The sequence below is a fragment of the Nanorana parkeri genome, unplaced genomic scaffold, assembly GCF_000935625.1.
Source record: "Nanorana parkeri isolate BGI_ZX_2015 unplaced genomic scaffold, ASM93562v1 scaffold3385, whole genome shotgun sequence".
NCBI lineage: Eukaryota > Metazoa > Chordata > Amphibia > Anura > Dicroglossidae > Nanorana > Nanorana parkeri.
The window spans coordinates 35,196-47,176 of record NW_017309653.1 but is presented as its reverse complement, the minus strand read 5'-3'; the positions used below and the strand labels follow the sequence as shown (position 1 = coordinate 47,176).

General features: G+C 51.9%; 2 protein-coding genes across 2 annotated transcripts in view; one reads left to right on the top strand and one right to left on the bottom strand.

Annotated features, from left to right (window-relative positions):
• The window catches only part of UROD (uroporphyrinogen decarboxylase), a 6,572-nt gene extending 5,847 nt beyond the window's left edge, over positions 1-725 (bottom strand). Inside the window, exons 1-2 of the mRNA XM_018574935.1 lie at positions 694-725; positions 38-133 (exon numbers count right to left, since the gene is read on the bottom strand). Coding sequence (XP_018430437.1) covers positions 38-133; positions 694-725 — 128 coding nt within the window. The remainder of the gene's footprint in view (positions 1-37; positions 134-693) is intronic.
• A 5,323-nt stretch (positions 726-6,048) lies between these two features.
• Positions 6,049-11,981, top strand: part of HECTD3 (HECT domain E3 ubiquitin protein ligase 3) — a 40,629-nt gene continuing 34,696 nt past the window's right edge. Inside the window, exons 1-5 of the mRNA XM_018574936.1 lie at positions 6,049-6,379; positions 6,705-6,865; positions 6,965-7,057; positions 7,893-8,028; positions 8,706-8,821. Coding sequence (XP_018430438.1) covers positions 6,059-6,379; positions 6,705-6,865; positions 6,965-7,057; positions 7,893-8,028; positions 8,706-8,821 — 827 coding nt within the window. The 5' untranslated portion in view covers positions 6,049-6,058. The remainder of the gene's footprint in view (positions 6,380-6,704; positions 6,866-6,964; positions 7,058-7,892; positions 8,029-8,705; positions 8,822-11,981) is intronic.

Here is an 11,981-nt window from a genome sequence, read left to right as displayed (position 1 = left end):
GGGGGGGCGAGCTCTGTCCGGGCGAGATAACACCCACGGGGTCACCACATGGCTGACTGCTGCCACATTGTGCAACCGCCGGCCCAACCGCCCACTTAAAGGAGAACTCCGCTGAGCGCCGTTCACAGGGAACCTACAGAACAGGGAAGAGAGTCCGGAGGACAGAGAACTCTGTGTGGTCGGAATTCAGATGTAAACCACAAAACTAACTGAACAGAACCATGCAACCGACCACCAGATGTGACCCCCCCGAATATCTCCGGAGGTCTAATGTTTCATTACCATCATCCCCGGGGATCCCGACATGAAGGTCACTTCCTGTTATAGGGTGACAACACTCCGTCCGTCTCCCAATTGTCCACCTGTTTTGTCACCCTGTCACATGGGACTACAAGTGGCTGTTTCAGCACAAATTACATCAGACACGGCCAGGAGAGTGAAGACCGACGACACCGGATGTAAACAAACACCGGAGGCGAGGGGGGGTGAATGTCGCCAATGGAGGGTTTATTGTGTCATCTCACTCCCCTGGCACCGCGCACTCCGTTCTCTGGTCACATGACACACACAGGAATGCCAGCATTGGGCTCTAATCCATCAGATGACCCCAGAAAGGGAACGGCCGTCTCAGGAAACTCATCTCTGAGCCAAATACAATGAACATGGCGATGTAACCCATAGCAACCAATTCACCATGAGAGCCCATGCACACTAAAGTGTCCCATTGTGGTGCATTAACACATACGTTATGGTTCTGTATTATGGGTCGCTATGGGTTACGGCTCCACAGCATGGGTCGCGGCTCCACGGCATGGGTCGCTATGGGTTACGGCTCCACGGCACGGGTCGCTATGAGTTACGGCTCCAAGGCACGGGTCGCTATGAGTTACGGCTCCAAGGCACGGGTCGCTATGGGTTACGGCTCCACGGCACGGGTCGCTATGGGTTACGGCTCCACGGCACGGGTCGCTATGGGTTACGGCTCCACGGCACGGGTCGCTATGGGTTATGGCTCCACGGCACGGGTCGCTATGGGTTATGGCTCCACGGCACGGGTCGCTATGGGTTATGGCTCCACGGCACGGGTCGCTATGGGTTACGGCTCTATTCTACGGGTTGCAATATATTTAATGGCTCTGTGGAAAGGGTTGCTAGGGGTTGCGACACTGCACATCTGGTGCTATGAGCCGCACATGGTCCATAAGCTCCAGTACTGGGAACTCCACCCAGACATGTGCAATCCATAGATAATGGACCTGGCCAACAATTCCCCGTTGGCTTCAGCAACTAATCAGGCGTTACAGCTCCATCTATCAAGGTGACAGCACTTCAATGCTACCCGCAGTCCTGCTCTGACAGCGCCCCTTTAAATGTCACTCTCCCTGGCCTGCCCCATAATGGTTACTCACAGCAGGTGTTCCGGCCGCTCCATGTCTGCTTCTCTGGACTCCTCTGAGCCGCTCTGCCCACCTCAGCCCGCTGTCACCGCCTCTACATGGGCGCAGCCATTACTCGGCCGCGACCACGCCTACTGGAAGCAAGGCGATACATCCAGGCCACGCCCCCTACCTTCTAGCTCGCCTTCCTAGTTTTCCCCCGCCCACCTCCTTCTTCACGCGCTGAAAAAAGACGTCACGACGCTGCGACGTCCATATTAGCATACTTTAAGTAAGCCGACCGGCTGCTAGGCAACCGGGAGCGCGACAGGGCGACACGTGCACGGCCCTGGGTCGGCGCTACCGTAGTGTGTGTAGCGCGGGCGCATCAGGCTTGATGACTTATACCCGAGCAGAGAGGATCATGAGAGAATGTGAGTTGCAGGAGAAATGTGAGTCCTCCATAATTAGCATCACCTGCTGTGACTCTAATTAGGCCCGGTTCACACCTGGGCGTTTTGTAGCGCGTTCGAACGCTCTGCAAAACGCTCAAACACCGAAATCCCATTATTTCCTATGGGTACGGTTCACACCTGGGCGTATTACAGGCCGTATGAACGTGCTACAAGACGTCCTACGCCCAAAGAAGTACAGGAGCTTCTTTGGGGCGTTCTTGTCGCGCGTTTTCATTGGGATACAGCCAAGTAGCCCTCGGAAACGCGCATTTTTTACCGACAAATGCGCATATTCGATACGCCTAGGTGTAAACCCAGCCTTAAGATTGCGGGTCAGAGCGGCTCTGATCACTGCCTGACATCACACACACTAAAGCCCCGTTCACATTGAGCGATTTATCGCGCGGTAATTCCCGCGATATCGCGGCAAATTACCGCGCGCCAATGCATTTCAACGGGGCAAAGGGTCCTGCTGTCGCGGGTCGTGTGTCGCTACAGCAGGACCCTTTTTGGAGCGGATTTAGCCGCGATTCAAGCTTGCTCAATGCAAGCTTGAACGCGATGTCGCGTGGCAAATCTCGCGATATCGCGCAATATGCAAATCGCGCGACAAACGTGCGATTTGCATATCGCGGAGTGGGAACGGGGCCTTAGGGGAAGTCCTAACAACAGGACAAGACGCACTCTCAGGAGCAGTTGCCCATAGCAACCAATCAGTTGGGTTGGAAATGAAGAAGCTGGTTGTCTTGGGCAACTGCTCCAGTTTTTATGAATCCCATCCAATGTCTCCCAGCTCATGAGTGTGCATAGCATTGCCAGCACTACAGAACCCTGCAGGGCACAACCTCATTGTACTGTGCTATGCCAATAGATACATTTGAAATGTCACTTTGTGGTGTTTAACTACCTTCCGTCCATGGCCGTTTGTGAACGGCCGGACGGACGTCTGCTAGGAGCGGGAGGGCGTCTTAAGACGTCCTGCCCCTCCCCCTTCTCGTGTGCGGCACTCAGCGCGCACACGAGAGGGAAAACTGTAAGCATGTAAACAGCCAGCGATGGCTGTTTACATACAAGCGATCAGGCGTCTCTAGAGACGCCCGATCGCTTGCAGGAGCTGCGGGTGTGCGCCCCCCCCCGTACCTTTGTCTGCTCGTCGCCGCTGCCGGTCCGTGATCCGATGTGGCCGGTGCGGCTGGGACCGGCACGGCGACGCTCTAACAGCAGATCAAAGGGAGATCATTACTTGATCATCCCTTTGATCTCTCTTCCTGTCCCCGAATGCAGGAAGTGATGTATATTACATCACTTCCTGCATTCAGTGTCACTCTCCGGTGCAGAACACCGGAGAGAAGCTGATGAAGCAGATCTCTGCTTCATCAGCTTTTGGGGGGTCCTTAGGTGACATCAGAGGTCTTGGAGACCCCTGATGTCTCCATAAAGAGGACCTGTGTGGTGAATTGGCTATTACATAGGGGATTCCTTAGTCCCCTATGCTATAGCAATAAAGTTAAGTCTAAAAAAAAAAGTTTAAAAAAAAATTACAGCATTAAAAAAAAATAAAGAAGCTAAAAAAAATATTCACAAATAATAATTAAACAAAATAACACAAAAAATGTTTTAAAGTCCCCCGCCCCCCACATACACACGCAAACATGCGTCGGGTGCGCCTATGTACAAAAACGACAATTGCGCCCATTATGCAGCACATGTTACATATCGCCGCGAACGTCGCAGTGAGAATAATAATTCTAGGGCCATCAATCACTGATGACACTAAACTGATGAGCGGTAAATACGTTTAAAGCGTCGCCCATGGCCAATTTTGGTTGCAGGAAGTTTTCTGCGATTTCGCGGGCGCGCGCAATTTTAAAGGTTGACATGTTTAGTGTCTATTATCCCGACGTGACCCCGTCTTTTAGATTATACCAAAAAATTGGCGTGAAAATAAATGTTTCATAACATTTTATAGGGAAACATGGTTTTTTTTCAAAATTTAGGGTACTTTTTTGTTATATAGTAAAAAATAAAAACCCCAGTGGTGATTAAATACCACTAAAAGAAAGCTCTATCTGTCCCCAAAAAATGGTATGAAATTCATTTCAGTACAGCGTTGCATGACGGAATAAATGTCAGTCAAAGTACCGCAGCGCTGAACACTGAAAAATGGCCTGGCCAGGAAGGGGGTGAAACACCATGGCCTTTAAGTGGTTAAATAAAGTTGTGATAAAAAAAAGTAAACGGGACTGGCACATCAGCAGCAGCCATGCTTTTATTGCAGGTTGCTGGTGTAAATGGGCCCTTCCCCTCCCCCACCATCTGCGTTCTCTGATAACAGGGGCAGAATTTCAGATAACACTTATCAGAGGCCGCTTGGCTGGGCGGGACGCACCATCTGTGAAGGGGGGGTCATATTTTGTATGAGAGATATTCTCTGTCTCTTGACCCTCCAGAATGGGGAATCGTCACTTTAATTTACATTGCAATCCTGAAGTGTCAGTTTCGGAGTCCGGCCCGCACATCCTGCTGCTCCTCCTATTGCACGGCGTCATTGGTTGCTAGGACACGGGCGGCCGCTGACCTCTCACCAATCACTACCCCGCTGGAAGGTGTCGGTGACCAAATAAGGTCATGACCATATTTGGTCAATGATGTCACACCGCCCCCGCCCCTTTGTTTGCATTTGCCGCTATAGAGGAGGCATTGGCTTGTGCGGCTCTGCTCCCTGCGCTGCCGCCTCGCTTCCTCTAGCGCCGGCTTCGTTGGCACCGCTGATTTTCTCCCGCGGCTCTTCAAGTTCCCCCCTTATGCCACCACCGGCCCTGGGAATGGTCACAGCTAGGTCTTATTTTCGGGGGAAACAGGGTATATAAGAATAGGGGTGAACAGCAGGGAATGAACTCCCGAACGCTGGCCTCAGAAAATCCCAGATGTTAGATCGGCCGAGGCGAACGCGTTCTTCACTTCGGTGAGGCTGTGCGGCTGAATTGAATATCTGATTGGCGTTCGGCTCCCTTCGCTTCAGCTCGGTTATTCACTCGGCAGACTTCGGCAGCTTGGTGAACGACCCCCTTAGTTTTTCCTACATAACTTTTGCACTTTGGCTTTAGGTTAGTAAAATAAATAATGGCGCGGTGTAACGTGTGCTGTTGTCCGTCTGAGGTTGTATTAACCCCATTCTAAAACCTGTTGAGGACCAGATGAGTTTTATTACGTCCATGGAATTCAAAGAGGGTGTACTTTCTTTTTCACACAGCTGTATAGACAGTCGAGGACGCTCGGCTACACAGGGATATATTACAGACAGCGTACACATATTGTGGTATATATACGGTAGGCGACGCGCAGCTACTCTGGAGTATACGGTATAGTGGGTGCATCTACCCTGGGACATACGGGAGAAGTGAGCTGCTCTTCTAGGATATAAGGTAGAGTCGGCTTCCGGGTTGGGTGGGGTAATACGGTAGTGATTTTGGTTGGAGGAGCGCAGTTGTAGGTATGTGTATGGGCTGCTCTCACTATGTGTGGCATGGAGGGGGGGCCCCTGTAGGGGGGTGTTGTGTGTGCATGTAATGAGGACTGTCTGCTCCATAGAGAAATTATAAAATCATCTGACATGTCCCACAGGGGTCCAATGCTGAGGGGGTCCAGGCGGCATCCAGGAACGTTGCTGTGCCAATTGTTTGTATTGGGTGCCCCTTTATACCCCCTGAGGCCGGCGGGTGCCCCTTTATACCCCCCTGAGGCCGGCGGGTGCCCCTTTATACCCCCCTGAGGCCGGCGGGTGCCCCTTTATACCCCCCTGAGGCCGGCGGGTGCCCCTTTATACCCCCCTGAGGCCGGCGGGTGCCCCTTTATACCCCCTGAGTTGTCCCTTTATACCCCCTGAGGTCGCTTGGTACCCCGGGCCCCGGTCCAAGTCCCCCCAGACATTTGCATAATGTGATTCTTCAATAAGAATAAAATCTTCCCAATTCTCTTTGTTGTCATTTTTTATTATTTACAAACAATTCTCTGCGATCACCTGATCCGTCCCAGAGCACCAGACACTGGCCCTGCCCACACTGAGATGATGTCATCAGTCTGCTGCAGGCCAGAGGAAGTGCAGCACAGCTGGTTGGTTCCTTGTGCTGCTTCTCCCTCTCCCAGTCTGAGCTCTGCTGTCTTATATCTCTCTCTGGAGTTTAGCTGAATGTGTTTTTTGTTCTTGTTGTCCGCAGTGTTTCCGCCATGCAGGACGCCAACGATCCGCGCCGACTCCTGGGTCAGATCCGCTGCGTGCTGGAATGTATAGAGTGCCTGCGCCGGGCTCAGCCCCTCCCCCAGGCTCTGTGCTATGTCCCCGGGGAGGTGCTGTACAAGATCTGTAAGGACCCCGCTTCGGCCGCCTCTTCCCGCTCCCTGCTGACCGTGTGGGAGGCCCCCGGCTACTCCAAGCAGAACCTGAAGAAACTGGCCCGGGCCACCGTGGAGGTGCAGAAGGGAAGCTGCGTCAAAGCCACCGGCGAGGAGTACGGCAACGCCAACGGCCTGTGGGTGAAGCTGAGCAAGGTGAGAACGCGGCATCTCCGTGGCAACACCGCACAGGACTGGGAGCCGTTAAAGGCCCCTGATGACTTCTCATGTCTCGTAGAGGCTCTGCTCCGCCCACCTGGGGGTGTCTGTGCTCCTGGGATGGTGGGGGCCCCTCATAATGAGCACAGCGGGTGTACAGACCCGGGAACTCAGCACAGGGATGGTGGGGGCCCCTCATAATGGGCACAGCGGGGGTACAGACCCGGGAACTCAGCACAGGGATGGTGGGGGCCCCTCATAATGGGCGGGTTGGAGATATCATGAGGTGTCATTGTATCTCCTGGTGATCTCTGTGTTCTAGGAGCAGATGGAAGAGTATCGCAGCAGCTGTGACATGGCGGAAGGTTGGGTCCTCCTCTGCAGGCAGGATGAAGGGGGGGATCGGCTGGTCCGCGTGGAATCCCCGGACAAGACCACGGAGCAGCAGCAGCTATTCGGAGTGGATTATAAACCAATCAGCAGGTAGGAGGACCATAAAGAGAACTTCCTGCACATAGGAGGGGGACGGCTTTATGACCTGTGTGTGTGTATATATATATATTGATTCCTGTCCCTCTTCAGGTGGGAGGATGTTGTGGATGGCGCCTACTCCATGCGTCTGGGAAGAAGGCCAGGTTGCACCCAACCGGATGAGGAGGCTGTACAGAAATTGCGGTAATGATCTGTGACCTTTGACCCAGCAGTCTCCGATACCAAATACAATGCGTGACGCATGAACATATCAGGCTCGGCGTGGTCTGCCACCACATTGTGTGATTTCTGTTCATGGAATTCCACCCTTTTACCTTTGTACCGCCCACCTTTTATGTCTTCACTGGGATTACCAACCTTGATGAATGTTGTACCCGCCTTCAAAGGAGAACTATGAGGGGGGGGGGGGGGGGTTTTTACCCCCGCTCAGTGTTGGGGTGCTTTTCACTCACCTCATAGTTCTAGCCGACCTGTGACAATGAGACTGTCACAGGTTGCCTCAGTAGATCGGGAGGTGAGCGAACACATCCCGGCATTCGCTCACCTCTCGATCCTGTCACAGCTCTCTGCCGTGACAGGGGAGGGGCTGGATTCCCCGCTCCGATCTTCCAGCGCTGACTGGTGGAACGGACGGGAGGGGGCGGGTACAGCTGGCTCTGCCTCTAGATAGGCAGAGCCAGCTGTCAGTCACGCAGCTGGGCGGATCCCGTCATCTACGTCGGGATCGGCTTCAGCTGCGGCGTCTCAGTATACCGCGAGCTGTAACTCCCTATATACTGAGCTTAGGGTGACGGGAGGACGCTAGTTTGTGTCCCCCCGTTACCCTAAGGAGAACTATGGGGAAAAGCCCTGACCCCATAGTTCTCCTTTAAGTCTGTTCCCGTCATGTCTCTGCTAGGAGTACCCACCTTTTATATCGGGTCTGCTGTGGATCGTCTGCAAAGCTCTGTTACTTTTCGTTTTGTAGGTCGCAGATATTTTCAGGTTGTTGTTTTTGTCTCTCCTCCTCCTCCGGCAGGTACGTCCCTCCATCCTGGACATACGAGTGTGATGAGGATTTGGTCCACTTCCTGTATGAACATGTGGGGAAGGAGGACGAGAGCCTCGGAAACATAAAACAGTTTGTGGACAGTATCAACGTCTCCTCCGCTACGGTACGATCCTATCGGGGGGGGGGCCTATCCGGCCATCAATGTTCTATCCCCAATCCCTTCCCCCTAAATGTTGGCCAAAATCTGTCCTCATTTCGACAGATTCAATTTAACCATAAAAATGGGGGGCTCCTAGGGCGATGGTTTGGCGCTCGTCTTTCAGATTGTATACAATTGTTCTTAAATTTGGAAGCCGCCCCTCCCCTCCCCCAAGGGTTAAAGGAGAACTATGGGGTCAGTGTTTTTCCCCATAGTCCTCCTTAGGGTAACGGGAGGACTCATTGTTCTTCTTTACGCCCTGATGACGGGAGAAGTTTTAGTCCCCCGAAACGCATCAGATTTCTTCCATCTGATGCTTCATTAGAGTAAATCTGTATCTGGACTATTAACTCACACTGCGGCTCCTCGGCCTCATGTTCATTGATTGGCGTTACAGACCAGGGACACGGTGGGATTCCTCAGGGGTGGGGGAGCCACGGACACGGTGGGATTCCTCAGGGGTGGGGGAGCCACGGACACGGTGGGATTCCTCAGGGGTGTATCCAGGCGCCTCGTATAATCTCCAATGCAACACTATTGTATTATAATAGGAATAGGATGAGTCCGGGGGCCACAGCGCTACCCGTCCATTCTGGAAGGAGATCACCCCCAAGTCTGAAGCGTGACTTATGTCCCCACAGGAAGAAAATAACCTGGCCTGCCTGACGGATGGATTGCATGACACCTATTGGGAGAGCGACGGGTCCCACGGACAGCACTGGATCCAACTGACCATGAAGGAAGGCACCATTGTCAAGTAGGTTATCACTCTGTGCGGTCCAATGACACCTGACCATCACATCTATCTGAGCATGTTGGGTGTCCCATTCCAGAGCCATGGCCATTAATAGGAAGTTATCCTCTCTGTGTAGATATAACCTCATCCATGCTTTTGGGAAGGGTTTCCTCAAGATCTTGGAGGGTGTCTGAGGGAATTTGTCCCATTGGTGAGGTCAGGTACTGATGTTGGATGAGAAGACCGGGCTCACAATCAACGTTCAGTAGGGTTGAGGTCAGGGCTCTGTGCAGGACACTCAAGTTCCTCCACCAAGCTGGTCACACCATGTCTTCATAGATTCAATCAATCCCAATCTCCCATCACCTTCCTCTGATTGGGCTCTTCACCATCCTCATCCCTCCTGACCTTCTATGAGTGACCTTCTAACCATCACCTATCTCTCTCCTCACCTTCATTTGATTGGGTCCTTCACCACCCTCATCTCTCAGTACCCAATATGGAGTACCCCCCCATGGCCATTTATATGGAGTTTCCCCCCTTTGTTGCTATAACATCCTCCACTATTCTTTCCACAAGATTTCAGAGGTAATTTGTCCCATTGGTGAGGTCAGGTACTGATGTTGGGTGAGAAGACCGTGCGTTCCAATTCATCCCAAAGGTGTTCTATCGGGTTGAGGTCGGGGCTCTGTGCAGGACACTCGAGTTCCTCCACCCCAAGCTGGTCACACCATGTCTGTATGGAGCTGGCTTTGTACACATGGGAGAGTCATGGTGGAACAGAAAAGGGCCTTCACCAAAACTGTTGGCCACCTCTTTGTGGCTATAACAGCCTCCGCTTTTCTAGGACAACCTTCAATAAGATTTTGAGAGTGTGTCTTTGGGAATTTATACCCATTTGTTAGGTCAGGTACTGTGGTTGGGTGAGAAGACCCGGCTCACAATTGCTGTTCCAATTTATCCCAAAGGTGTTCAGTAAGGTTGAGGTCAGGGCTCTGTGCAGGACACTCGAGTTCCTCCACACCAAGCTGGTCACACCATGTCTGTATGGAGCTGGCTGTGTACACAGGGGATAGTCATGGTGGAACAGAAATGGGTCTTCACCAAACTGTGACCACAAGGCTGGAAGATCACAATTGTCTACAATGTCTTTGTATGATGGAGGATCACCGGAACCTTCACTGGAGACCCCAGAACTCCAACATTTCTATGTCAGGTCCTGATGTTGGATGAGAAGACCTGGTCTTACATTTAGTGTTTCATTTCATCCCAAAGGCGCTCTGTAGGGTTGAGGTCAGGACTCTGTAGAGGACACTCGAGTTCCTCCACACCAAGCTGGTCACACCATGTCTGTATGGAGCCTGCTTTGGGCACCTCAACTCAATAATTCTTATGGCATACCTATGTTCCATAGGGTTGAGGCCGGGGCTCTGGTGAAGTGGAACTTGACTGGCCTCCACCAAACTGGTCACATAATGTCTTTATGGAGCTGGCTTTGTACACGGGACAGTCATGGGGGGGACAGAAAAGGGTCTTCACAAGGCTGGAAGTTCACAATTGTCTACAATGTCTTTGTATGATGGAGGATCACCAGAACCTTCACTGGAGACCCCAGACCGCCATCATTTGTAGGATGTCCCATTTGTAGGGTCAGTTACAGGGGTACAGGTAATATACAGGGGTACAGGTAATATACAGGGGTACGGGTAACATACAGGGGTACAGGTAATATACAGGGGTACGGGTAATATACAGGGGTACAGGTACTCCTAGAATGAGATCCTAATAGGTTGGACTTGATGGACTAATGTCTTTATTCAACCTCAAATACTATGTAACTATGTAGGTACTGATGTTGGATGAGAAGACCTGGTCTTACAATCAGTGTTCCAATACATCCCAAAGGCGCTCAGTAGGGTTGAGGTCAGGACTCTGTACAGGACACTCGAGTTCCTCCACACCAAGCTGGTCACACCATGTCTGTATGGAGCCGGCTTTGGGCACCTCAACTCAATAATTCTTATGGCATACCTATGTTCCATAGGGTTGAGGCCGGGGCTCTGGTGAAGTGGAACTTGACTGGCCTCCACCAAACTGACCACACCATGTCTTTATAGAGCTGGCTCTGTACACACGGGACAGTCATGGTGGGACAGAAAAGGGTCTTCACCAAACTGTGACCACAAGGGTGGAAGAGCACAATTGTCTCCAATGTCTTTGTATGATGGAGGATCACCGGAACCTTCACTGGGAACTCCTGGCCGCCATCATCTGGAGAGGTTCCTCACACTCTTGGCCTTGTATTGTACTCTATCATACGGCCACATTTGAGGCAGCGCCAGGTCACATGGTATGTAGCTTGCATGCAGTAAAATGCAACTTTATGTATAAAACTAAAATCACCTTCAGAACAGGAACTGTTAAGAGATCTTGTCTGCATCAAAGAATTCCTCCCGTGTATCTGAGGAGTGCAGAGCCTCCCTATCACACCCTGGAGGCTGCTGATGGGACGGATGGGCCGGTCTCCTCTAAGACCGGAATGTCGCTGACTCGGCTGATCCCTCCCACTGATGACCATTACAGACTACAAAGGACAGCGGAGAGGAATGCTTTGATGTCAGACCGCAGACCACATGACCTCCTGCTGGCAAAACCTGAACCAAAACTCCGAGCTGATCCAAATACTGCAACTATACCTGCCGGAAACCCGTCCTTATATTATCACCCCAGAATTCGGGGTGGGGGGCTAAAGCTCTGATCGCTAACATGTTTCAGGCACTTTTGGGGTGGTGTTTGGGCAGTTTACAGGACGAGCAGAACACAGTATGTAATAATGTTCTTTTATTGTTCAATGAGCCCAAGAAGCTGCAGAACCTCATTATCCGAACAAAGGGATTCTAGGTTTGAGTTCTGGCCGAGCTAAATGAGCAACCGTCTAAGGCTTCCTCCCATAAATCTGACCTCTGGCCTTCCCTTCAGTCTTCTATCTGACCTCTGGCCTCCCCTTCAGTCTTCTGTCTGACCTCCGCCCTCCCCTTCATTCTCCTATCTGACCTCTGTCCTCCCCTTCAGTCTTCTGCCTGACCTCTGTCCTCCCCTTCAGTCTTCTATCTGACCTCCGTCCTCCCCTTCAGTCTTCTATCTGACCTCCGTCCTCCCCTTCAGTCTTCTATCTGACCTC